The sequence below is a fragment of the Cervus canadensis genome, chromosome 14, assembly GCF_019320065.1.
Source record: "Cervus canadensis isolate Bull #8, Minnesota chromosome 14, ASM1932006v1, whole genome shotgun sequence".
In the NCBI taxonomy this organism is placed as follows: domain Eukaryota; kingdom Metazoa; phylum Chordata; class Mammalia; order Artiodactyla; family Cervidae; genus Cervus; species Cervus canadensis.
The window spans coordinates 24,579,006-24,603,689 of NC_057399.1; the positions used below are offsets into that span (position 1 = coordinate 24,579,006).

The window sequence follows — 24,684 nt, forward strand, 5'->3', positions numbered from 1 at the left end:
CCCGCCGACCAGGGACGAGCCCGACTCCCGGGACCCCGCTCTGCCCCCGAGCGGCCGCCTTCTCCCTGTTGTCGCGGGGACGCTGCGGCCCGGGCCACGATTCTCCTCCTCTTCCTCCCGAAGGGGAAGGGACGGCGAAAGCGGAGCGGCTGAGCTGGAGAGAGCGAGCCGAGGCCCTTGCCCCGGAGGCTCGGGACTGGAGGAGGAGGAGGCGGAGGCGGAGGGAAGTGCGCGTCACTCCCGGGAGGAGAGTATTTCACCTCCAGGCAGAGGCTGCGGCTGCCAGTTGCGTAAAAGCAGCAGTAGCGGCGGCGGCGGCGGCGGCGGGCTCCGGGGCTGGAGGGGCTCCCTGGCCATGGAGGGAAGATCCGGACCTTGGGACGCCAGGAGCTCTGCCCAGTCTCTTTGGACTGCTGTGTAGGCACCTGAATTAGCCAGCGCTAAGCGGGGGAGGGGAAGGTAAGAAGTAACTGGGTCACCAGCCCCCTCTCCTGCCCGGTCTCCCTTGCTCCGAGCTGGGGGCCACTGCCAGGACGCGGACGGGGGTCCTCCGGTCCTTCCTGGCTCCCAGGAGTCGCATCTGGGCCTTTCTGTTGGAGCGGCAAACATCCTGCCGCCCCCCAACAGCACCCTCCCGCCCTGCCCCCGCGCACCGCCTCTCCCCTCTTTGGGTTAGGAGTAACAAGGCTCCCCAGAGTAAGTCCTCTCCATGAGAAAGGGTCTTTGGGAACCGAGTCTTGATTTCTTTCTCTGCCTCTCTCTTTTCATTACTTTTACGGGGAAGGAAACAATGGACCTTTGAAAGTCGGTGTGAACAGCCTTAAACTTTTTGGAGAGGGCTGGTTTGGGGGAATAAACCCCACAGGAAGCCGACTACAGTGAAAGGCTGGTGGAATGTGCATTGCAGACTTTCGGCTTCAGTGCGCGCGCGCGTACTCGTTTGGGGTGATCTTTGTCTCTGTTCCCGTTGGGTTGGTTCCCACCCCCATTGTCCCCCACCCCAGTTTCTGTTAGTTATGGTGGGGCGACTCTTTAAGATCTCCGTGCAGCTTTCTTTAAAGCTGGGGAAAGGCTTAGCACTGGATCCTCCACTTCTGGCTTTCCTCTGCAAAGTTGGGAGGTCTTGGCAAAAGAAGGGGGTCTGGTTCTGCGAGGACCCCTGAGTGCTGGTTAATGCTGATTGCTACACTCCTTGCAATAAAATTAAGGTTCTGACGTCCCTGGATGCTCTCTGCTGAGGGTTGATTTGTGTCACCAGAGTTCCCATGGAGCGGAAGCCACTCACTTAAATTCTCCGCATTAGGTTAGGAAAACAGACTTTGATATATGTCTCCTTTCATCAGCACTAGGGGTTACGAATAGAGTGCTTCATAATTTTAAGAACTTTCATTCTGCACAGGAGCCACTCACTGGTTTGTATTCACTCCCCTTCTGTAAGTGTGATTGTGATGTGATATTGCATAATTTCATGTGTTAAGAGTGTGCAGATGCCACCTTCTGTAGCTCTTCCCAGAACAAAGTGAGAATGATTCAGAGGAAGGGGGATGAAGGGAAGTTTCACCTGAGCTGAGGGAGGACTGAATCCTCAAAACAGCCTGCTTACCTGTTGGAAACGTCTCTGTTTTTAAAACCAATACATTTAAAATATTAGATTTATGGTTCTTTGGTTGGCTAGAATGGAGCTATTAATGTTTGTTTGACCCTTGAAGGAAGCTTGCTATTTTCAGAATTGGTCAGGCATCACACTTTGGTTGTGTCTTTGATTAGCTACTCAAAGTTCCAAAAGAGTTTGCATTTCTGGGCGAAATAGAAGATAGTGCACTTCTGCTTAGTATGGGCTTCCCTTAGTAAGGGCTTCCCTTGTGGCTCAGCTGGTAAAGAATCCACCTGTAATGCGGGAGACCTGGGTTCGATCCCTGGGTTGGGAAGATCCCCTGGAGAAGAGAAAGGCTACCCACTCCAGTATTCTGGCCTGGAGAATTCCGTGGACTTTATAGTCCATGGGGTCGCAAAAAGTCAGACACAACTGAGCGACTTTCACTCACTCACTCATTTTCTTAGTAAATGTTGGGTAGTGCCTTCTGGTGCTTTATCCTGTGCAGTAAAATCACACCTCTCAACTTTTTGCCTGTCTGTGCTGCAGGTGTGTGTGTGTGTGTGTGTGTGTGTGTGTGTGTGTGTGTGTGTGTGTGTGTGTGTGTGTAACTTAAAGTCTTTTAGTTTTTTCAGTTCAGTCCCCTTGATGCTGTTTTACCTGAATGTGTTTAGAGGTCCAGAAAAGTAATGTTAAAAGTGAATTCTGAGTCATCACCTGTTTCTCTTTAACAGTCTGTGAATGAGCAGGCAGGCTGAGGACTGGGCACTGTGTATGTGGACAGGAAATTTGAATCAATAAATTCTTACATGGTACTTGTTTAGATTTCCTTTGTCACAGCTAATTGTCTGAGTAAAGTCTCTTTTCTTGATCTGGCTGATAACCAACCCTTCAAATTTTCAAAAGTCTCAGGTTTCACAACAGGAAATAAGAACAGGACAACACCTTATTCATGTTCCAATAGACATAATCGAGCCTGTTCTCAAACAGCTATGTTTGAAATGAAAAGGAAGCAAAGCAAGAGAGTGAGGTAGGCTTGTGGGCAATTTCTGAAGTTGAAAAGTTACTACTTCTAGCTAGGTGCCTCTGGGCAGGTTTCTGCAATTGAGAATGATGAACCAGATGTTGGGTAAGAAAACTTAAATTTTCATTATCAAATTAACAGTTTCAGACTCACAGGAAATGCTGTATGTAAATGCATACCTTGTAAAGTGCTGTAAAATATTTACAAGTATTACATCATCCACCATCCACCACCCACCATCCCTTCAGCTAACAATTATTAACCACCTATTGTGTGTCAGGCTGTCTGGAAGCAATCTGATTGCCCACTCTTTTGGCCGAGTATTCTTTTTGGTAGAGAGAGGGAGTTAGATGAAATGGTTGAAATTTGAGAGGTCACGAGGAGCAAAGATAGTCTCTGGTGGCCTCCATCTATAAAGAAGGATAAAACAATCTCTGCTATTGAAGAAATGAGTCTATTCAGGGGCAAAAGGAAGTGAACAATTAGAAGGCCCAGTAAGTGGAGAATCATGCATAGAATGCTTTAGGAACCCAGAGGAGGATCCAATCAGGAATGGGAGGGGGAAGCAATTTAGTGAAAAAATAAAATTTGCCAAATCAGACAAAATAGTAGGGGCTGGAAACTGATGTTAGAGTACTATTTTGAAATATAAAGATTGGAGGACTTGAAGTCAGAACTGAGTTGAAAACAAGGCTGACAGTTGACCGTTTGCTTATCAGCCAAATCCCCTGATTTTTCACATAATTGTTTCTTCATCTGTAAAATGACTTTATGGAATTCTTTGAGGATTAACTTTGATTTAATTTGCTATATATATGATAAAGTACCATATCAGTCAGTTCAGTTCAGTCGCTCCAGTGCTATTATTTGGTACGTTCAAAATATGTTCTTTTTGTAACAGCTGTAAATAGATCCAGTTTATATCTTAGTGTAATTGGTCTCAGTCACAGATGTCTGTTTTATTGGCCCTTTCCTGAGGGATCTGAATCCCATCTTGCGTGTAAGTCTTCAGCTGTTGTCATATGGTAAAGCTCACTTGTTCCCACCATCTTCATCTCAGCCCTGGGAAATCTTTTCATTGCGTTTGGGTTGTGAACACTAATTAGACGTATAGGCTGTCTAGCACAGTACATCAAATGAGAGGGGCTTGTCTGGGTGTGTACTGTAACTTCCGTGCTCTCCTTCCTGCCTCCCAAGCCAGGCTTGTTCTACTGCTTTTCTTGATCCTAACAAAAAGCTATGCATCTGTGTTTCTGAGACCATGAAAATCACCCTTAATAGTTTTCTCCATTTGTAAAGAGGTATAATTTTCAACTACCCTGTTAAAGAAAGGTTGTGCTCTCAATAGCAACAGCTGCTGTCTAGGTGAAACTTGAATCTGTAAACAGTACTTGCTTTAATACATGTGCCTTAATTCTCCACTTGAAATAGACTTAAGCTCATCTGACATTTTAATAAATTGCCTTTGATAGAAATCCATACTCAGATATTTAAAACTGCCATGTTACATGTGACTTTTTAGGGGGGAGGGTGGCATGACTATAAATCAGTTTTCAGGACAGTTACATGCTGAGTCTTGACATGCAGTTTAATGGGCTTCAAAAATAATATTAAAATGAGGAAGTTGAGACCCACAGAGGCTAACTAATTAGGTAAGGTCATGTAGTAAATTAATGGCTGAGTGGGGACAAGAACCCCTTTGTCCCTATTTTCAGCCAGCATTTTTTCTTTTTCTCCAATATACTCTAATATGCTCCTGTTTGGTTTTGTTAGAACTTAGTTATTTTAATGTTTTAATAATGAAATAACTTGCATTTGGGCTTAGAAACCCATTGCACCCAAGTTGAAGGCAGACACTATACCTTCTGTTTCATTTGCGAGCATCTAGATGTGGTATGGTGCATAGAGGGGGTGAAGCTACTTGTAATAAATTTGTCAAATAAGGAACTAAGTGTAAAAGTAATGTTAACTTTACTTGCATTTTCCATAAATAGTATACCAGCTTAAAGTATTGTTGAAGTGCACATTTTTAAAAAGAAGCAAGTTCCTGGGAACATTATTCAGATTTGTGTTTGAATCATATGATAAAAACATGTTAGAAATAGGTTTGCGTGTTCTTTTGTTTTCCCTGTACTTGCTTTGAGAAGACTTTAATGCTGCTTGTTAGAAACTATGTTCAGCAAATATCTGATTACATTCCTAAGATGTACAAGGCACTGGCAAGTTGCTGTGAATGATACAGAGATGTATGAGGCATAGGGTCTTTATTAAAATGTCTCTTTACAAAAAGTGAAACAGACTCAAAGCTGTGTATGACCTGAAACATAGAATCCCTATCTCCCAACAAATGAGTCCTTTGATCTAGTAGGTAAATCTGCTCTGAAATTATTATTAGACTAATCAGGCTTATAACAAGATATTTCTTTTCATTACATGATGATACATGATTAATCTTTTACATTTATTTTATCAGTGCTTCATCTTCATTTGGACTACAAATGAAACCTTGGCAGAATTTGATGAGATTTTATATTATGAAAAGTTTGCCTAGGAGAGCTTGTGGTGATCTTAGCTTTGCTTTGCTTACCCGCTCAGTCATGTCCCACTCTTTGCGGCCCAATGGACTGTAGCCCGCCAGGCTCTTCTTGACTTTAACATTGCATTTAGTAGTGTGACTGGAAGGAACATTGTTGTTGCCTGAAAAGGTTGCAGTTTGAGACAATCCATATGGAGCAACCAAGAAAAGAATTGTCCTCATTGACTCTGAGTTTGATGTAACTATTAGAACATATGCATATTCTCCACAAACTAGATGTCCTAGTCATCTCTGAATACTAAGTGTCTCTGAAGAATAAAATTATTATTGATTTGGGGGCTCTTGCCTAATTACTGGTTAGTAACATAAGACTGGAAGCCTTCTCTTACCATAATGGTCTCTGTTTATAGCGACTCATTTTCCTGAAGAATAAATGAGCTTTTCTTTTTTAAACACACAACAAAGTTAGAAAATTCATTTTAATATTTTAGGGATTGGAAAAATTAAGTGTAGCATAAGGACAAATAAATGCCTGATTCCTGTTTCAGAAGGAATGAAAAAAAAGAGTCATTAAAAAAAATGTGGCTTAAAAAAAAAAAACCCACACATATAACATCATTTTTGCTTCCCCCGTGGCTCAATGGTAAAGAATCTGCCTGCAATGCAAGAGACCTATCTCTGGATTGGGAGGACCCCCTGGAGGAGGGCATGCATGGCAAGTATTCCTGCCTGGAGAATCCCATGGACAGAGAAGCCTGGTGGGCTACAGTCCATGGGGCCACAAAGAGTCAGACACAACTGAACATACACATATGAAGATTTAAAAAATATTATATTTCATTAGTGCAAAGGTATGGCTTTAATTGTTTAATTGGTGCTTAGTCACAGCCATCCCCTAACCATCCAATGTCGTACAATGAAGAGCCAGTAATGCTGAGAAGCTAGCAGTTTGCTAGGCAGAGGGCTGTGTATGAAGATATAGGTGAAAAGGCCAAATGAGAGGTGAATCGTCTTCTCTGCATGATTAATGACATCTTTCGATGGATGTTAGTTGCTGTTTTCCCAAGTGCCTGCTGATTTAGACAATGTCTGTCCTTACGATATGGCCACCCTTGACAATATATGGTCAGTTCTTGGATAACCTTCCCCAGATGCCTGGTTGCCATGTCATCTGAGCTTGGCCTTAGCTTTAAAGTATTTCTTCTAGCCTAAAGTATTTCTTGTTTGTGGCATGTGAGCTCATCACTCAGCCCCTGTTTGCCTTCTTCTTCTTCTTTTTTTTTTTTTTTGTTTGCCTTCTTCTGCTGGCTGTAGTCTGTCCCTGTTCAGCCATGCAGAGTCCAATCTCTGCTCTAGTTCTGAGTAATTGCTCGTTCAGTGGAGATCCTACCTTTTGACTCTCTGATACTCTTGAATTCAAATGTCAAAGAGACTGTGGAGGAGGTTAATATGGTCCCTATAGTTTTCACAAGCCTAGTTTTTACAAGCCCTAGGAGGACAGGGGCTGTAATTCTTTTGTATTAATATTTTGGCCAGAAACTCACCCATGGATGACACCCACCAGCCAGCCTTTCAGAGAATACGAAAGACCTCATGAGTTCGTTGTTTTCTCCCTGTATTGGTTATTGCCGGACAATGTGTTGTCATTTTAGGGGCAAAATTTAGTGGTAAATTTTAGTTCACACATACAAAGGAAGCTATTAGTAGTAGTCTGATGGTATACATTTGGGTAAGTTTGGAATTAAATAAAACCAGGCTATCCCTCTTTAGACACACCAGCCCAGTGTCTTTGCCTCAATGTGTATTGTTATTACTTGTTTACCTGTGTCGGCCCCAACCCCCACCTCCAACACTAGACTTTGAGCTCCTTCGCCCCCACCCCCACCTCCAACACTAGACTAGGAGCTCCTTTAAGGTAGAGTTATGTATATTTTTTGTATTACTGGGTCCTAACCTTCACAAAATCTTTGTCTCATAAGTGATGCCCAAGTCCGTACACATTCTCTGTTTGATAAGGCTTTTCTCTTAGATATACTGTGTTAAAAATAGACTATGTTGTATAGGTAAAAAGATTACACATTTGGATTATGGTCCTAGCCCTATCGTTAATAGAAAATTTGCTTTGTTGCTGAATTGAATAGCCTGGATCACTTCAGTCTGGTCATCGCATTATTCATCTGGAATATTTCTTAGTTTGAAAGGCATGTCAAAACATACTTGTTACATGTTTCCTACTGTCATTGCATTTTGATGTCTGTATGTCACTGGATTATAAACTATTGGTACAGTTAATGCTTATTTATCACATCTCTATTGTCTTTTCTTTTTTCCCACCTTTCAACATTCTACCACCACGACTTTCTTGAATTTTGCTTCTGGAAGAGCATCGTAAAGCTTCGTCCCTGCAGCCCACAGGCAGCTCTGTCCTTTGCTGTGATCTTAATTAAATCGGCCTCCCTCGGGTCAGGCTTAGGCTTTGGTTCTTTCTTTCAAAGGCCAGCTGCAAGGCTGATGACATGCCTCCGCCTGCCATTGTGTGCCTCTGCACGGCCATCCTTCACTGTCAGCAGGTTGGGAGTCTCCACAAGAGTGAAGGGGGATGGTCTAAAGACTTGAGAGGGAGGAGAAGAAAAGAGAACAGCTTTTCAGGAGAAAGAATTAAGGAGAAGGAGGAATCTGAGAAATAATAAGCAGAAGAAAGGAGACAGAAGTGAGGAGCGGAGGACTGGTAGGTAAAATGACCCTCTCATTCTGTCTTCAATTTTCCAAGTTGAAAAATAGTCATCCTCTAGTTTTATCCTTTAGTTTTTTCTTTTTCTACTTCCAACCAGAGGCCTACTTACTTTGCTTTTTTTTTTTTTTTTTTTAATTTTATTTTTGATTAGGTGAGGAATGTTCGCTATTCCTCAGTTGTCACCCTTTCTTCCGCCTTAGTATGTAAATCTGTATTTTTTGCTCCCTTTGCTTCTCTTTTGTTTCCTGGGATAACGTTCTCCAGCCTTTTCACTCTATCAGCCATCTTGGCTTTAGGGTCAAGCTTGCTTTTCATGGATAGGCTAACAGATTTGAAAAAAGACAGGATTAATGAGTATATTTGGTGGCAGACAAATCAGACATCTGCCTCCTATGTTTTGCATAAATGAGAGGAGTGAAATAATGAATTAAACTATTTCTTAAAGGTCACTCACTCAACTTAGCTTTAGAGTGGGAAAGTGTTCACTGGGTTTATTTTGGGCATTAGATAGTATAAATACTCTTTGTTTTGAGAGATCCATATTTTAACAAGAGATTCCAATAGAATTTGCCAAGGATATGAACATTTCAGTGCAATTGTAACTAATTAGCTAATCGGAAATCCTTAAGTACAGGCCCCATAAGCATGTATTGTTTTCTTGTTTTCCATGTAAGCAAACTCTTGGTATTTGTAGTTAATTTTTCTTTGCCAGGGATTTACTGTTTCCTGACTACAGTTTTCTGACAAAGAGAGTATAGGTTAAATGAAAAGTAAATTTCTAAGCAGGGAAAAAAATGTCTTCTAACTTTAAGTAATAATTATTCCAATGCAAACGCTTAGTGGCAAAACATTTTTTAAAGTAAATTTAGTCTTTTTAGGACTATACATTTGAAATATTCCATATGATTTCTCTGTATTGTTGTTTAATAGAGTTAGTGTATATTAAGAGAGTTATTTCCCTTTGAGGGGAGAGATGTGAGCAATATAGGATGCCAAACTAGAAGGCAAGAGACTGTTGATATTTATACATAATAGTAGGTTAACTTTTGAGTATATCATTCATCATATGTGTCTGTATTGACCAAGTGGAGAAAGAATAGGATTAAAGAGCCTCAGTCCCTTATCCTTTCACTTCATAGGAAGCTGTTTATCATTAAGGTTTAGTGCATTCCCCTTCTACTTCTGAACATTGATTTAGGTAATTAGCAAAGTGAACAGGAACCAGTGCAGGTAAACTAACTGCACAGTGTCTTGTTTCTTGGGAATGTACCGGGTGATAGTGACTCATCCTGCTTTTGGGAGTTGAAGGAAAAAGACAGAAGGGCTGTGACAAGTGCTGGGCAGTAAGGCAGAATGTGAATGTGACAGAGTGAAGGCACTGTTCTGTGTGGACATCTCAGGGTATTCAGTTCTTTTAGATTCTGCTTACAATGAAAGTGAACTTAATTTTTTCCCAACTTCTGTCTATTTTCTCTCAAATAGTTGTAGGAATAGACCTAGCATTTATGCTGAATTCCTTTGCAGTGTTTGCTGTAGAAAAGTATATTTTATCTTGTGCGCTCTGATAATAGACTATGAAATAAAGTATATTCTGCTAAACTATGTAGAAGAGAATTCCCCCTTCTGAAACTCTCTTTGCTTTATTCTTTGCATTTGAAAATCTTTGTACGAGAATATTGATAACACTTAAATATTTGACAGTATGTGAAATTAAAGATCCTGAAAGTCAGCTTTGCGAAGTTTGTTTCTTACTGAATAGTTTTTGTATGATTGAGCTACTGAGCTCATTGTTTATCAGTGATATAACCTGAATCTAAAACAAAACTAGATGAAATATCCTACTTCTCCCACACAAAGCCCAAACCTGAAAATCACCTTGATATTATTCTTTTTTGTCCTTTTCCTATAAATAGGAGATTGGAAGTTAGAACTATTAATTGAAAGCTCAAAGCCATTAGAAGACAGTTAAGAATTTTATTAGGTCATGATTTGTTGTTGTTCAGTCACCCAGTCGTGTCCAACTCTCTGCGACCCCATGGACTGCAGGACGCCAGGCCTCCCTGTCCCTCCCCATCTCCGGGAGTTTGCCCAAGTTCATGTCCATTGCATCGGTGATGCTATCCAGCCATCTCATCCTCTGTCGCCCTCTTCTTCTTTTCCATTATCAGGGTCATTCCCCGTCATTACTAGTAATTATAAACAAAGTTATCATTTGTTTTCATGATAATTTATGAACACCTCTCTTTCCTGGCGTGTTTTACTTTTACTTTTTGCTGTGACTGAGCATATCAGTCAATGTGTTACAAAGACGTACTAAGATATTAATAAAAGGAAAAGTTTCCTTAACCAGGTTTTGGCCAGTTGTACTGAAACTGTTGGAAAATAGACACACTTGTAAAACTGACCTTTAGCTTGGATACTGATTCTCCAGTTATGTCCTTACTCCAAGAAAGATATGCTTGAGGAGATCATGCCAGCTTCTCGACAGTTCCTACAAGCCTGAATTTTCCATTCAAAAATAAGCTTTCATATCAAGTGTAGGCAGGATTTAGGAGAGCTTAAATCAGTCAAAAGTGCTGCATTTTCATTAGGAGTTTAGTATGTTGGGGCTAAGAGCTTCACAAGTGGTGCTAGTGATTAAGAACACACCTGCCAATGCAGGAGACTTAAGAGACTCATGTTTGATCCCTGGGTGGGGAAGATCACTTGGAGGAGAGCATGGCAACCCACTGCAGCATTCTTGTCTGGAGAATCCCATGGACAGAGGAGCCTGGTGGGCTACAGTCCATAAGGTTCCCAGAGTCAGATGACCCAAGCGACTTAGCGCACATGCACATATGATGGGGCCAATATGTATGGCATAGCAGTGGGCTTTCGGTCTCTCTCAGCATTGGGTTGGAGGGGCTGGATGATTTTGCTGACCATGGGGCAAGTGTACTCAACCACTGAGTGATGAGCACTTGTGGTAGGCAATTGGTCTTCTGTATTAACAGCTCAGCAGTAGAAAGAAAATGAAAACTCAACCTTTTTAAAGGAGTTTTCAATTAATTGCTGCTATCTCTGTATTGAGAAGATTTTTCCTCTGATAAAAGCTTTGCTTGCTGTCAGCATAACAATATAAAGTGAAATGGAACGTTTCCTTTTTCCTAAGTACCTACTGCATTTTATAGTGTGTGGTTAAAATTTACAAAATATTGTGAAAGGTTGAGCTTGTCTAGATAGTTTGCTGCTCTTTATCTTTAGAATTATTATTTGCATTTGTTAATAATACCTATTAGTCACACACTGGGTTGCATATTAGGGTTGCATTTTACAAAAATTAATGTGCTGACTTTTTTGCTTGAAATGTTCTCAGCTTTCTCTAAATTAGGGCAACTAATACAGAGATTAGACAGATTTCCTAGAGCCTCAAGGATGTTGAAAAAGGAGTTGATGGGAAATTCCAATCTGTGTGTATGTGTATAAGAGTGTGTGTGTGTGTGTGTGCACGCGCGCGCGCGCGCGAGAGAGAGAGAGAGAGAGAGAGAGAGAGAGAGAGAGAGAGAGAGAGAGAGGAAAACTTTTAAGTTCTAAGTTCAGTAAGCACTTGAGTCCCTACTGTGTGTAAGCTCCCATGAGAATGCCAAGAAGAGTAAGATGTTGTACCTGCTCTTAAGAGGCTTCTGGTCAACTGCAGGAGAGGGATATGTAGTTATATCAATTGAAACGTAAGACAGAAAGCAAGGTGATTCAACAAGAGTTTTAAACAGAGTACCGGGAAGAACAGGCAGGGAGCTTATTGTGGCATCCTGAGAAGGTGTCATGGATGAAATAGCACAAAGTTTGAAAATTTTATAGGGGAATATTTCAATTTTCTTAACATCATGCACCTTTTTAATCATATAAACCCAAAACTATGATCTCCTTTAATGTTATTGAAATTTCAAAATAAATTAATTACTTTCTTAGATTATTTTAGCTTATAACTAAATAAATTAATTGAATGCTCTTACCAACTGCATAAGCCCCTCCCGCAGTTTGTTTGAGGGTATACTTTTTTGTACAAGAGAGGAATTTTATTTAAAATAATAGCAAATTTTTAAGATTTTTGTGTGTGTGTGTGTGTGAGGGCAACTGAGAATTTGACAGAAGTACTAGGTTTTAAAATGCTTCCCTTTTTTCTCAGCATTTACAAATTTTTAAGTTGATATGATTTTTTTCATATTTTTAATAATTTCTTTCATTATCTACTTTAAATTTTGCCTAAATCCCCTGTGCCGATTTTTAATTGCGTGATTTTATTTTTAATTAATTATTACCAAGCTTTTTGGGCTACTAAGTTTTTTAATCATCCAGGAAATAAATACTCACAAGATAATTCTTCCAAGGAACATCTAAATACCAAAAATTATGCTCCAAAACCTTTTTAGAGTGTATTTACAAATTTGGTATGAATGACTTGGATTATCACTCACTATGGATTGTCTGCATTTAGAGGTTTAGCACAGTCTGTAATAACTTAAAATCTTGGTGTGTTCCTTCTGTATTCTGTGTGCTTTCCACTAGAAATACAGTCCTTTTAAACATGACAGGTGGTATAAACAAATGAACAGTGTATTAAGTAGAAACTTCAGTCTGTAGTAAAAATTTTAAAATGACACCTAATGCTCACTTTGAATAAAGCTTGAAAGACTGGGGGAAACTCTTCATCCTCTTTCCTCTGTTAGGTCTCTTCTTTGTTTTGGGGACCCCATACTTAAACTAATGCAACCTAAAGACAACAACCTTATGGATTGAACAGCCTGAGTGCCTCTCACAGTATTTTACAATATTTCCTTGGTCAATTTCACTCTTTCTTCAAGCAAGTGATTTAAAAATTGGATTTAGGACTCTATGTATAATATTGTTTAAAATTTTATACTATTTCACTTGTACAAATACTCTTAAAATAAATACTTGGAATAATTTTTAAAAGTAAATAAATAAAATTGAATTTAGGAATTGTATTTCTTGGGGATGCTGTATATCTTTTGTCTTTATCACCCATAGTTCCTACCACAATTCTCTAATGACAGCAAGAGCTCACAATTGTTTATTGAATGAGTGAAATGTCATTTTTTCCCATGAATTATTGAAATCTATAACTAGCAACTAATTTATTTTATTTTTAATATATTTTAAAGTAATTAATTTATAATACCACTCCTAAACTAAACTCATAAATGTAAAGTGAAATCCTAAAGCAATGTATTTGTCTTATATATTCTGAAATCATAATAGGATAATCTGCATATAATATGATTATTTTCTTGTAAATTTACTCTTAAATATAGTTGCAATAATTTATTATTTAGGAAAATAATGATTGTATTTATTACTATGTATTTTCATGTTTTTCAGTAAAATAGAGCTAATCGGCTCAGAATATATAGAAAAAATATATATTGTTTTGGAGATTTATGGGGAAAACACATCATGATTATTTTTGATTTATTGATCTTGTCAGTTTGTGACTGACACCATGTGAAATTTCATGTTAGGATACCATTTTGTGAATTCTTCACATTCACATTCACAAAAATTTTTCCAAGTGGGATGGTGATTTCATTGAGCCTCTCACTGCCTTTGTTGTTGTTGTTGTTGTTATGGGTACATCTGGAGACATTATCTCCTACAAAAGGGGCCTCCAGCCTGTTAAGTAATAATAGCCTTTCTCACCCTGAAACAATGAAGTTTCAGATGATTGCAGCTTCAAATAAAAGATTCCCACTCCCTTTCAGAGGAGATTATAGTCTGATTCCCCTCTCACCCTGGTGAGCCTGGCACTCAAGAATATCTAGTTGAGTCCTTTCTTTGTTAATAGATGATCATAAAGGGGTCTTTGTCATACTCTCTCATTTGTTCCAGCAGGATGTATCCATTATTTTGTTCTGCTGCTTGGCACATGCAGCAGTTTCTTCAATAGCACCTTGAATCATGTTGTTTTCCCTTTGTTATGGAGCTTAAGCTTCATCTAAATAATTACTTTTGTTCAGAAATCAAACTCCACAAACCAAGTGCTTTTGACAGACACACTGACTCTCAGAATGTTCTTTGCCCTCTGTAAAATCAGCATCAATTCCTGATTAGATTCCCTTTCTGTCCCCATTAATTTCCAGGTCGTTTGGGTCCTGGGAACACTTATTTGTGGCTTCTTTAATTGGTCACATTTTGTGTTTAGTGGATTTGCTGTAGTTTAGAGCAGTTTAAAGGTACCCTTTTTTGTTGTTTTGGCAGGAGATGAGGGGGATTAATTGTAAGAGTATTGAATGAAGTCAGGTGACTCTGAGATGCTACAGTTGTTAAGGAGGAGAAGTAGTGAACATCATGGTTCTTATTTATCCACAGCTGTTGCAGTAAGAACATTAAATGACAATGCTTCTTTCCCTTTTATCCCTCCCTCCCTTCTTCTTCCATTCTTTCTCTTTTTCTCCCTCCTAGCCCTCTTCTCTTTTATTTGACAAAATTGGAGTCAGGTTTCATTTAAAACTTATTCTTTTATTCAAAAACTAAGTGCTTAATATAAAGAATATAGAAAGTAAAAAGGGCTGCCGTTTTGTGTTTGTGTCAGGTTCTCTTAGATTAGAAAGAATCATATACAGTCTGATAAACTTCTGCATGAAGAAGTTCTGAGAATATTAAAGTACCCTTTCAGACTCAACACAGTTCTCCTTATACCCTTGCAGAATTGATTCTTTGAAATTACTGTCTCTCAAGTATTTGGGAAGACACCTTAGTGTAACTGTTAGTCAGCATTCTTGGGTTCAAGTCCTGGTTCTCTGTAAACTAGCTAATTAACTTTTCTAGTCCTCAGTTTTCTGGTGTGTAAAATGGGGATAATGGTACCTACTCATAGATTTGTTGCATTAAATGTGTTAGATGAGTTAACACATGTAAGGTGTTTAGAACAGGACCAGGTAGTAAGTGCTCTAGCAATGTTAGCTATTTTTTAAAACCATTTAAACATGATATTTGAATGCCTGCTATTTTTTAAAACAAAATTTCAGTATTTAAAAAGATAGTATAGACTTTCTCATTAAATGAATTCACAGTCTATTAAGTGATAGCATGGTTAAAAATAAGTTATATTACCAAGATAACTAGGTGTGATAACTCTAGTGATATCAAGATAACTCTAGGTGTGATCACTCACCTAAAGCCAGACATTCTGCAGTGTGAAGTCAAGTGGGCCTTAGGAGGCATCACTATGAACAAAACTAGTGGAGGTGATGGAATTCCAGCAGAGCTACTCCAAATCGTAAAAGATGATGCTGTTAAAGTGCTGCATTCAGTATGCCAGCAAATTTGGAAAACTCAGCAGTGGCCTCAGGACTGGAAAAGGTCAGTTTTCATCTCATTCTCAAAGAAAGACAATGCCAAAGAATGCTTAAACTACTGCACAATTGCACTCATCTCACACACTAGCAAAATAATGCTCAAAATTCTCCAAGCCAGGCTTCAGCAGTGAACCGTGAACTTCCAAATGTCCAAGCTGGATTTAGAAAAGGCAGGAGAACCAGAGATCAAATTGCCAACATCCACTGGATCATAGAAAAAACAAGAGAATTCCAGAAAAACATCTGCTTCATTGACTATGCTAAAGCTTTTGACTGTGTAGATCACAACAAACTATGGAAAACTCTTCAAGAGATGGGAATACCAGGCCACCTTATCTGCCTCCTGAGAAATGTGTATGCAGGTCAAGAAGTAATAGTTAGAATGGAACATGGAACAACGACTGGTTCCAAATTGGGAAAGGAATATGTCAAGACTGTATATTGTCACCCTACTTATTTAACTTCTATGCTGTGTACATCATGTGAAATGCTGGGCTGGATGAAGCACAAGCTGGAATCAAGATTGCAGGGAGAAATATCAATAACCTCAGATATGCAGATGACACCACCCTCATGGCAGAAAATGAAGAGGAACTAAAGAGCATCTCGATAAAGGTGAAAGAGTAGAGTGAAAAAGCTGACTTAACACTGAACATTCAGGAAGATCATGATATCTGGTCCCATCACTTCATGGCGAATAGATGGGGAAACAGTGGAAACAGTGGCAGACTTTATTTTCTTGGGCTCCAAAATCACTGCAGATGGTGACTGCAGCCATGAAATTAAAAGACACTTGCTCCTTGGAAGAAAAGTTATGACCAACCTAGACAGCATATTAAATAGCAGAGACATTACTTTGCCAACAAATGTCCGTCTGGTCAAAGCTTTGGTTTTTCCAGTAGCCGTGTATGGATGTGAGAGCTGGACTATAAAGCAAGCTGAGCACCGAAGAATTATGCTTTTGAACTGTGATGTTGGAGAAGACTCTTGAGAGTCCCTTGGATTGCAAGGAGATCCAACCAGTCCATCCTAAAGGAAATCAGTCCTGAGTATTCATTGGAAGGACTGATGCTGAAGCTGAAACTCCATTACTTTGGCCACCTGATGCGAAGAACTGACTCATTTGAAAAGACCCTGATGGTGGGAAAGATTGAAGGCGGAGGAGAAGGGGATGACAGAGGATGAGATGGTTGGATGGCATCATTGACTCAATGGACATGAGTTTGAACAAACTCTAGGAGTTGGTGATGGACAGGGAAGCCTGGCGTGCTGCAGTCCATGAGGTCGCAAAGAGTTGGACACGACTAAGTGACTGAACTGAACTGAACTGAAACATGTATGCTTGTCTGTTGGAACTTGTTAGGACCACCTTGTGGTCCTCATATGACAGATGGACTTTAACTTCAATTTGAAGAGCTTTACAGTAATTATACTCACGGGTGAACACCTGATTCAGTGTCACCAAGGTGCATTTTAAAAATATAAACTCCGGGGCCCTCTTTCCACCCAATGAGCCAGAATGAGTGGGGTGGAAAACCTAGGAATCTACCTACTTAACAAGCTTCGCTTGGGAATCTTACGCACAGTTGAGAAAAGCTGCCGTGCAACAGTGGTTCCCAATCAAGATGCCCATTAGAATCACTGTATCATTTAAAAGATGCAGTTGCTTGCCTCCTGACAATTTTTGGGGTGCGGCATTGGGCATTAAGTTATCAAGTGATTGTAGTGTGTAGGGTGGAGAAGCAGTGGCATTAGAAGTGGATCACTGAAGGTGATTGTTGACACAGTTTAATATATCAGGATGTAAGCTGATGATATTTTCAAAAAAGTCATTACAGTGGTGACTGGGGAGAAGGAGGGAAATGTTTTTGCTTCATGGGTACGGAGTTTCTGTTTGGGATGATGAAAATGCCCTGGAAATAGATGATTGTGATGGTCGTACAACATTGTGAATGTGCTTAATGCCACTGGATTATACATTTATAAATGGTTAAAATGGTAAGTACCATGTTATATATATTTTACCACACTAAAAAAAAGGCATTACAGTTCTCACATTTCTGAGCCTAAATTTTGTTTTGTTTGTTTCTTTTCACAGTGACAGTGTATCATGCATGCCACTAATTCCAGGGGACACTCCCCTGCTTTCCTGCAACCTCAGAATGGAAACAGCCATCGTTCATCTGGCTATGTTCCAGGGAAGGTTGTCCCACTGCGTCCCCCTCCTCCTCCAAAGAGCCAAGCTTCAGCCAAATTTACCTCCATCCGACAGGAAGCCCAGGCCAGCTTTGCTTTTTCATCTGAGGAACAGCAAGTCCAGAGAGAGCGCCGAAAGCAGAAGAGGCACAAAAATACTTTCATTTGCTTTGCTATTACTAGTTTTTCATTTTTTGTTGCACTTGCAGTCATTTTAGGAATATCCTCAAAATATGCTCCAGATGGTGAGTACATATAAGAGAAGAAAGAAGGGAAGGAAATAGAATAAATTCTGAAAAATCTTTTGTTATCTTAACTTGGCTCTAGCTAACTTATATATAATTAGATAATAGGAGCTATAACTTCTTATGAATGAGAGCAATTGTTAAAGGAATCCATTGAAAATGATAAAAGATTGCTCTTCCTTTCCATTTGCACTTTGCCCCAGGGCTCACAGACCTTCTTGGAACATTTCTTTTCAAAATGGTAATTTTAAGAGTCTTGACTGAAATCTTGTGGAGGCACAATTTCATCTTTTGTAGTAGGTATGATTTTCAGATTGCCACAAGTTTTTAGTAATAAGAATTACTAAATGCAGTGATAAAGTATATTTAATTGGGGGAAAAAAGTGAAAGCGATAGGATTTGTGTTCTGCCATTTGAAACCAATTGAGGGGACAGTTCCAAAAGAGAAGCTCCCAGTATTTTTGAGCAATAATGTGTATCCTTAAAGGAAAATATCCATTAGTAGGTATAAGTTGTGATACACTTGTTTTCATAGTTAAACTTCATTTAGGAGGATTTTAATTTCTTAAATGGTTTTTGCTTTTCGAGTTGGTGACATAACTGTACTTAGAATGATATTGTCAGTCAGCCTCAGTATAGCACTGCTAAAATGTTTGTGTGTTTAGTCATGCCTGACTCTTTACACCCCTATGGACTGTAGCCTGCCAGGTTACTCTGTCTATGAGATTTCCCAGGCAAGAATACTGGAGTGGGTTGACATTTCCTCCTTCAGGGGATCTTCCCAACCCAGGGATCGAACCTGCATCTCCAGCGTCTTCTTCATTGGCAGGCAAATTCTTCGCCTCTGAGCCACCTGGGAAACCCCAGTACCAATGAAGACTGGCCTCATAATGCACCCCATCCCTCTCTAAAAATCAAAGGGCTCAAAGCTGTGGAGAAAGCAGACTAGGCCACCAGGATTAGCACCATATTGGTCTGCATTATTTTATCATCTGCAACAGATTTTTGTTGAATTAGTGCCTTCTTAAATGGATATAACATTTGAGAAGTATTTTACTGGTTATAGGCATCCCTGGAATGAATCAGATGGTAAAGAATCTGCTTGCAGTGCAGGAGATCTGGATTTGATCCCTGGCTTGGGAAGATCCCCTGGAGAAGTGAATGGTTACCCACTCCAGTATTCTTGCCTGGAGAATTCCATGGCCAGAGGATCTTGGCGGGATCCAGCCCATGGGGTTGCAAAGAGTTGAACATGACTGAGTCCCTAACACACTTTCACTTACTGGTTATAAGACTTGGAAACATTAGTCTATTTAGTTTTCATGGGTGATTTAGGGGTCTTAGAGACTTTAAGGTTTAGGGGGAGATAATGTCAATACTTGTAAAAAAGTAGACCTGAAGTAAGAGAGATGTTCATTTGACTTTTTTTAAAATGTATATGTGTTTGTTTTGTTTTGTTTTAATTGGAGTGTAGTTGCTTTATAATGTGTTAGTTTCTGCCATACAGCAAAGTGAATCAGCCACACGTATACACGTATCCCCTCTTCCTTGGATTTCCTTCCCATTAGGTCACCATAGAGCTTTAAGTAGAGCTCCTTGTACTATACAGCTGGTTCTCATTAGTTATCTATTTTATACATAGTAATTATGTAGGTCAATCCCAATCTCCCAGTCTATCCCACCCTACCTTCCTTCCTTGGTATGTCTCTATTTCTGCTTTGCGAATAAGTTCATCTATGCCATTTTTTTAAATATGTTTTTCTCTTTCTGACTTATACTTCATTCTGTATGACAGAGTGATGTTGAGGTGTCTGTCAACATTTTTGTTGGCCAAGCCAGTGGACCACATAAAGAACTTGCAACATTGCTTTTTTGTTGCACATACCATTGACTTTCTCTCCTCTATTCTCCAGAGAAATAACCAAGTTCACTGCTGTTGATTCATTCTTTCCAAGCAATCTGCAGTAAATGGATGCTAGATTATGGAAAATCAGAGCTAAAATCTGTGGCTTTCATTGACATTTTCATATTCCAGCTAAGACAGTGAATTGGTGATGTGGTTCCTTGAATCAACATTTTTTAGTTTCACATTTTGGCAGTAAAGGGCAGAATATCAGTGGAAAGACCTGGTATGCTAAAATATTTCAGAATCAGCCTTACTGTGATTACTGCTGTTACATAACTTTAATAATGGATCCCACTACTGAACAAGTGGGTAGCCAAGAAGGTGGGGCTGGCTAACCTATTTTTTGATGCTTTCTGCAGACTACATGTTTTCTCATTAAATGTACTTTACTGGAAAAAAACAGATTAGAATTTTGGGTGATAAAAAATTTTTAGTGAAGCATGCTCCCCTAGGAAATAATTATAAACAAGAGGAATTATATAATTATTATAGTAGGTTTTAGATCTTTTTTAGATTCCTTCTGGATTTTCTTCTCTAACTGGGTCGATTGCTTGTTTCTTGGGACCTACATTTGCTTGTGATATCATGGAGAATTCCAGTTAAATGTTTTATGGGTAGAGAGGGAGGTACAAGAAAAGCTCAAGAAATCCTCAATATTAAGTCAGAATGAATTCAAGACATTTCTTGTTTCTTTGATAGAAAGAAAAGTTTGACTATTCTTAGCATATTAGTGATGATCATTGATTTATCAGAATTAAATATCAATGATCATGAAGCTGCTAGGACAAAAATTAATTCCATGAAGTAATTGCCAAGGTCTTACCTAGTAGGACTAATTTTAATGGTAGTGGTTACTATCACTTCAAAGAGAGAGCATAAACCAGCATGAATGCTTAGAAATAGATGTTTGCATTAGTGGTGTGCAAGTTCAAAATGAGGAATCATAATTTACTTCCTCTAAAAAACTGTTATCTTTGTGATGTACGCAGTATCTCTACTTTTTCTCACATTATCCTGTAGTATATACCTTCCACTTCATACAAGTGTACCCTGGCCTTTCTAATCTTTGCTTAGTTTAAATGTAGGCGACATCTGGCTATTCTAAATGAGCAACCGAATGGACTTGGACCATAAGGGATGTTTGCATCGCTAATATTCATATCTCCCCTTCATGCTCCTCTTATTTAAATTCTGTCCACTCTTTGGGGGTTTAGGTCTGCTCTGTTGAAGCTGTCTCAGTTACTCTAGCGCCACCTCTCCTTTCTCTGAGCTTTTTTGCATCAAAGAAACTACCATATTTTTCAGTATTATTTCATACAAAACTAGATTATATACTCTAAGGGCTGTGAGCTCATTCTAAATTTTATATATTATAAACTTTATGAATTTTACACTATTTAGTCCAGAGTGGACAAATTGGTCCTCAATAACTACTTGGTCATTAATTGGTCAAAATTGGTGTGATAATGGAGAGAGTAGCATGGAAACATATACACTAACATATGTAAAATAGCCAGTGGGAATTTGTTGTATGATTCAGGAAACTCAAACCAGGACTCTGTGACAATCTAGAGGAGTGGGATAGGGTAAGAGATGGGAGGCAGGCTCCAGAGGAAGAGGACATATGTATCTGTGGCTGATCCATGTTGATGTATGGGAGAAATCAACACAATATTGTAATTATCCTAACATTAAAAATAAAAAAAGAAAAAAGAAAAAAAAATAAATTAAAAAAAATTGGCGTGATATTTTTTTCCTCTCCCAAATTTTATATATATATAAATAAATGAAAGGTCTCATGCTTTAAATAGCTTTGGCAATGCAAAATACTTTTTGTATTTTCATCATCATCTATTCAAGAGGCAAATTCTAGCAAAAGAACACTGCAAGGAAAGTAAACCTCATTTCTTTTTTTTTTTTTCCAAACCTCATTTCTTTTTTTTTTTTTTTTTTCAAACCTCATTTCTTAAAGGGGAACTTTCATATCACTCAACTTGCTGAGTTGTCTTGGGTTTGGCTTCTCTAATCTGTAGTTTCCTCATCTCTGAAAATGAGAAGTCATGGTTTTGGCTATTTGCCTCTTGCAGTTTTGTTGGGAAAATGTACATGTCTGAAGATACTGCTATTTATCAGCAGCTGCCTTTGTGATGAAGGAAGTGCCGTTATCACCTTCTTTATGATTCTCCATGCATAGGAAGGAACCTGGGAAGACCTAATATGCATATTGCTTAGCAATTCTTTTTTTTTTTTTTTTAATCAGTATGTTGTGAACTTATATTCTTTTCTAAACACAATTCAGAGTTTTGCCTCTTACTGTTGATTTGTTTCCAGAGTAGATAGTTCAGGGGAACTCTGTTTTTACTGGACTCTGACCCAAACTAGATGGGAGCAACTTGCTTTTGTGGAGAAACCTTTTTTATGTTTTGAGGAAGTAAAGGATTTGACATAGCTCTGCTTGGTGGGATGGGATAGGAATTCCATCCTTATGGAAAGAAATTAAAATACGTCAGCCCGTTACTTGCAAGTTGCAATAAACAACAGTAGTACTTGAATTTGGCTAAAGGTGTTTTTGTGTCTTGTTGGTTTAATGGGGTATTGATGTTGCTTTGTTTTATAGAGAATTGCCCAGATCAAAACCCCCGTCTCAGGAACTGGGATCCAGGACAAGATTCTGCAAAACAAGTTGTTATCAAGGAAGGAGATATGTTTCGTCTGACCTCAGATGCCACAGTGAATTCTATAGTTATTCAGGATGGAGGTAACGGTCCCTGTCTATGGGAACAGCAACATTTGATGTTCTTTATGTAGAAAACTGTTGTTGGCATTTAGAATGTGGTGTCACTAACCGTGGAGACAGGAACGTTTCCTAAGTTAGAACCAGAACCGTAGAATTCAACAGCTAGAAGGGCCTTAGAAATCACTCAAGTCAAGACCGTTGGTTTATTCAGAAAGAGCGAGCTCCAGAAGGTCATCTCTCATAGCTAAATCTTTGTTACAACTATGGAGAGTGATGAGAGAATTAATGTAGGTTAATACAGGTAAAAATGAGATTCAGATTTGTAGAGTCTTAGATATTTTTCTAGAGATGATTTCCCTTTAAAGTGAATGGATTGAAATTCTTACACATGGGCATGTTTAGGGTGTTGAGATATGAATTCTCCATTTCTTTAATACGTTTTGAAAACATTCAATTTTCTAAGCCGACTTACAGTAAATTCTTTTTCCCAACTTAACTGCAGAAGTGCTTTTGTTCCCTCTTAAGATGAAAGCTATTTCTCTGTACCTTAGAAAGATATTTCAGAAACTGGCTTACTTGGTGTTATTCCCTGCAGGACTGCTTGTATTTGGGGATGATAAAGATGGATCCAGAAATATTACTTTGAGGACTCGTTACATCCTGATCAAGGATGGTGGGGCGCTTCATATTGGAGCAGAAAAATGCCGCTATAAATCCAAAGCGACAATTACCTTGTATGGCAAGTCAGATGAAGGTGAAAGTATGCCAACATTTGGCAAAAAATTTATTGGTGTGGAAGCCGGCGGGACACTGGAATTACATGGGACACAGAAGGCATCATGGACATTGTTGGTGAGAACTCTGAATTCTTCAGGCTTGACCTTTGGCTCCTATGCCTTTGAAAAGGACTTTTCCAGGGGCCTCAATGTGAGGGTCATTGATCAAGACACAGCCAAAATTTTGGAAATTGAGAGATTTGATACCCATGAATCCCAAAATGAAAGTAGGCGACTTCAGAAATTCCTGAGAGACCAGGATCCAGGACGGATTGTTGCCATAGCTGTTGGAGATTCAGCTGTTAAAAGCCTCTTACAAGGAACCATACAGATGATCCAGGACCGGCTGGGAAGTAAGCTGATCCAAGGGCTGGGCTACAGGTGGGCATGCATATCTTTTTTATTTTTTTTTTTAGCATGAAGATATATTTTACAATTTTGTATTTATTTATTTTTGACTGTGCTGGGTCTTCCTTGCTGCAAGGGCTTTCTCTCGTTGTGGCGAGCCGAGGCTGCTCTCTGGCTGTGGTGCTCGGGTCTCTCCTCGTGGTGGCTCCTCTGGTCGTGGAGCACGGACTCTAGGGCCCTCAGGCTCAGTAGCTGTGGCTTGAGGGCCCAGTTGCCCCTCGGCTGGTGGGATCCTCCTGGACCAGGGATCAAACCCACGTTCCCTTCATTGGCAGGTGGACTCCCAACCACTGGACTGCCAGGGAGGCCCCATACCTATCTTTTTTTACTTTCTTTCCCGCTGCGTATTAGAATCTGTGTCTGTGTGAGAGGAGAGTGTGATGGAGAAAGTCAGGTGTCAGAATGGCCACTACAATTTGGAAGTCTGGTTGCCTCTTGCTTTGAATTGGAGGATAGAATACTGGTTACAAAGCTGTCTTCTAAGCTTTGGTTTATGAAACACTTTGTGAATCTTAGCATTGGACTTGTGAAAAATTAAGAATGGGAGTATGGTTCTGAAAAACAATCAGTTTAAGGAAATTGACTTCCTTCTTATAGTATCTTCTGAAGATCATATGAAACTCAGGCTAATTGAGTTTCACCTTATGAGTTGAAAGGTTAGGGCCCCGTTCTGAGCTAAGGTGTAAAAGTTGTCTTAAAAGCACGAGGAGGGGTGGAACATGCACAGGTTTCTTTTTCTTTTCTTTCTCTCTCTCTCGCTCTTTTTTCTTTTGTTATTTGAACCCTTTAATTTGAATCTTGTTTGATTGGCACTGTCCTATGAGACCCTGGCACAAGTTGGAGGGCCCGGGAGTTCACCCAGATAGTAGGATTCATTCCTACAATTTATTCTTGTGTTCTTGTGCCGTATTCTGGCTAACCATGATTTCCTAATGCGGTTCTGGGGAAGTAGCTGGCTCAACATTTACAAAGAAAACAGAAGTTTTCTGCTTACTGTTCACAATAAAGCCAGGGGATATCTGCAGTGAAAAGTTAGAGAACTTCAAAACTGGCATGTTGAAATGATCTAGTTTCTCTTTTTTTCCTTTGATGGTTGATTTATTTAGTTATTACTTTTTCCTTTGGTCAGTGTTAGAATGGAATATTATCTATAGAAATTGTAGAGAAGTTAAG

General features: G+C 39.3%; 1 protein-coding gene across 1 annotated transcript in view; it reads left to right on the forward strand.

Moving 5' to 3' along the window:
- The first annotated feature begins 314 nt into the window (after nt 1-314).
- Nucleotides 315-24,684, forward strand: part of CEMIP2 (cell migration inducing hyaluronidase 2) — a 75,518-nt gene continuing 51,148 nt past the window's right edge. Inside the window, exons 1-4 of the mRNA XM_043486544.1 lie at nt 315-459; nt 17,342-17,684; nt 22,208-22,348; nt 22,923-23,484. Coding sequence (XP_043342479.1) covers nt 17,354-17,684; nt 22,208-22,348; nt 22,923-23,484 — 1,034 coding nt within the window. The 5' untranslated portion in view covers nt 315-459; nt 17,342-17,353. The remainder of the gene's footprint in view (nt 460-17,341; nt 17,685-22,207; nt 22,349-22,922; nt 23,485-24,684) is intronic.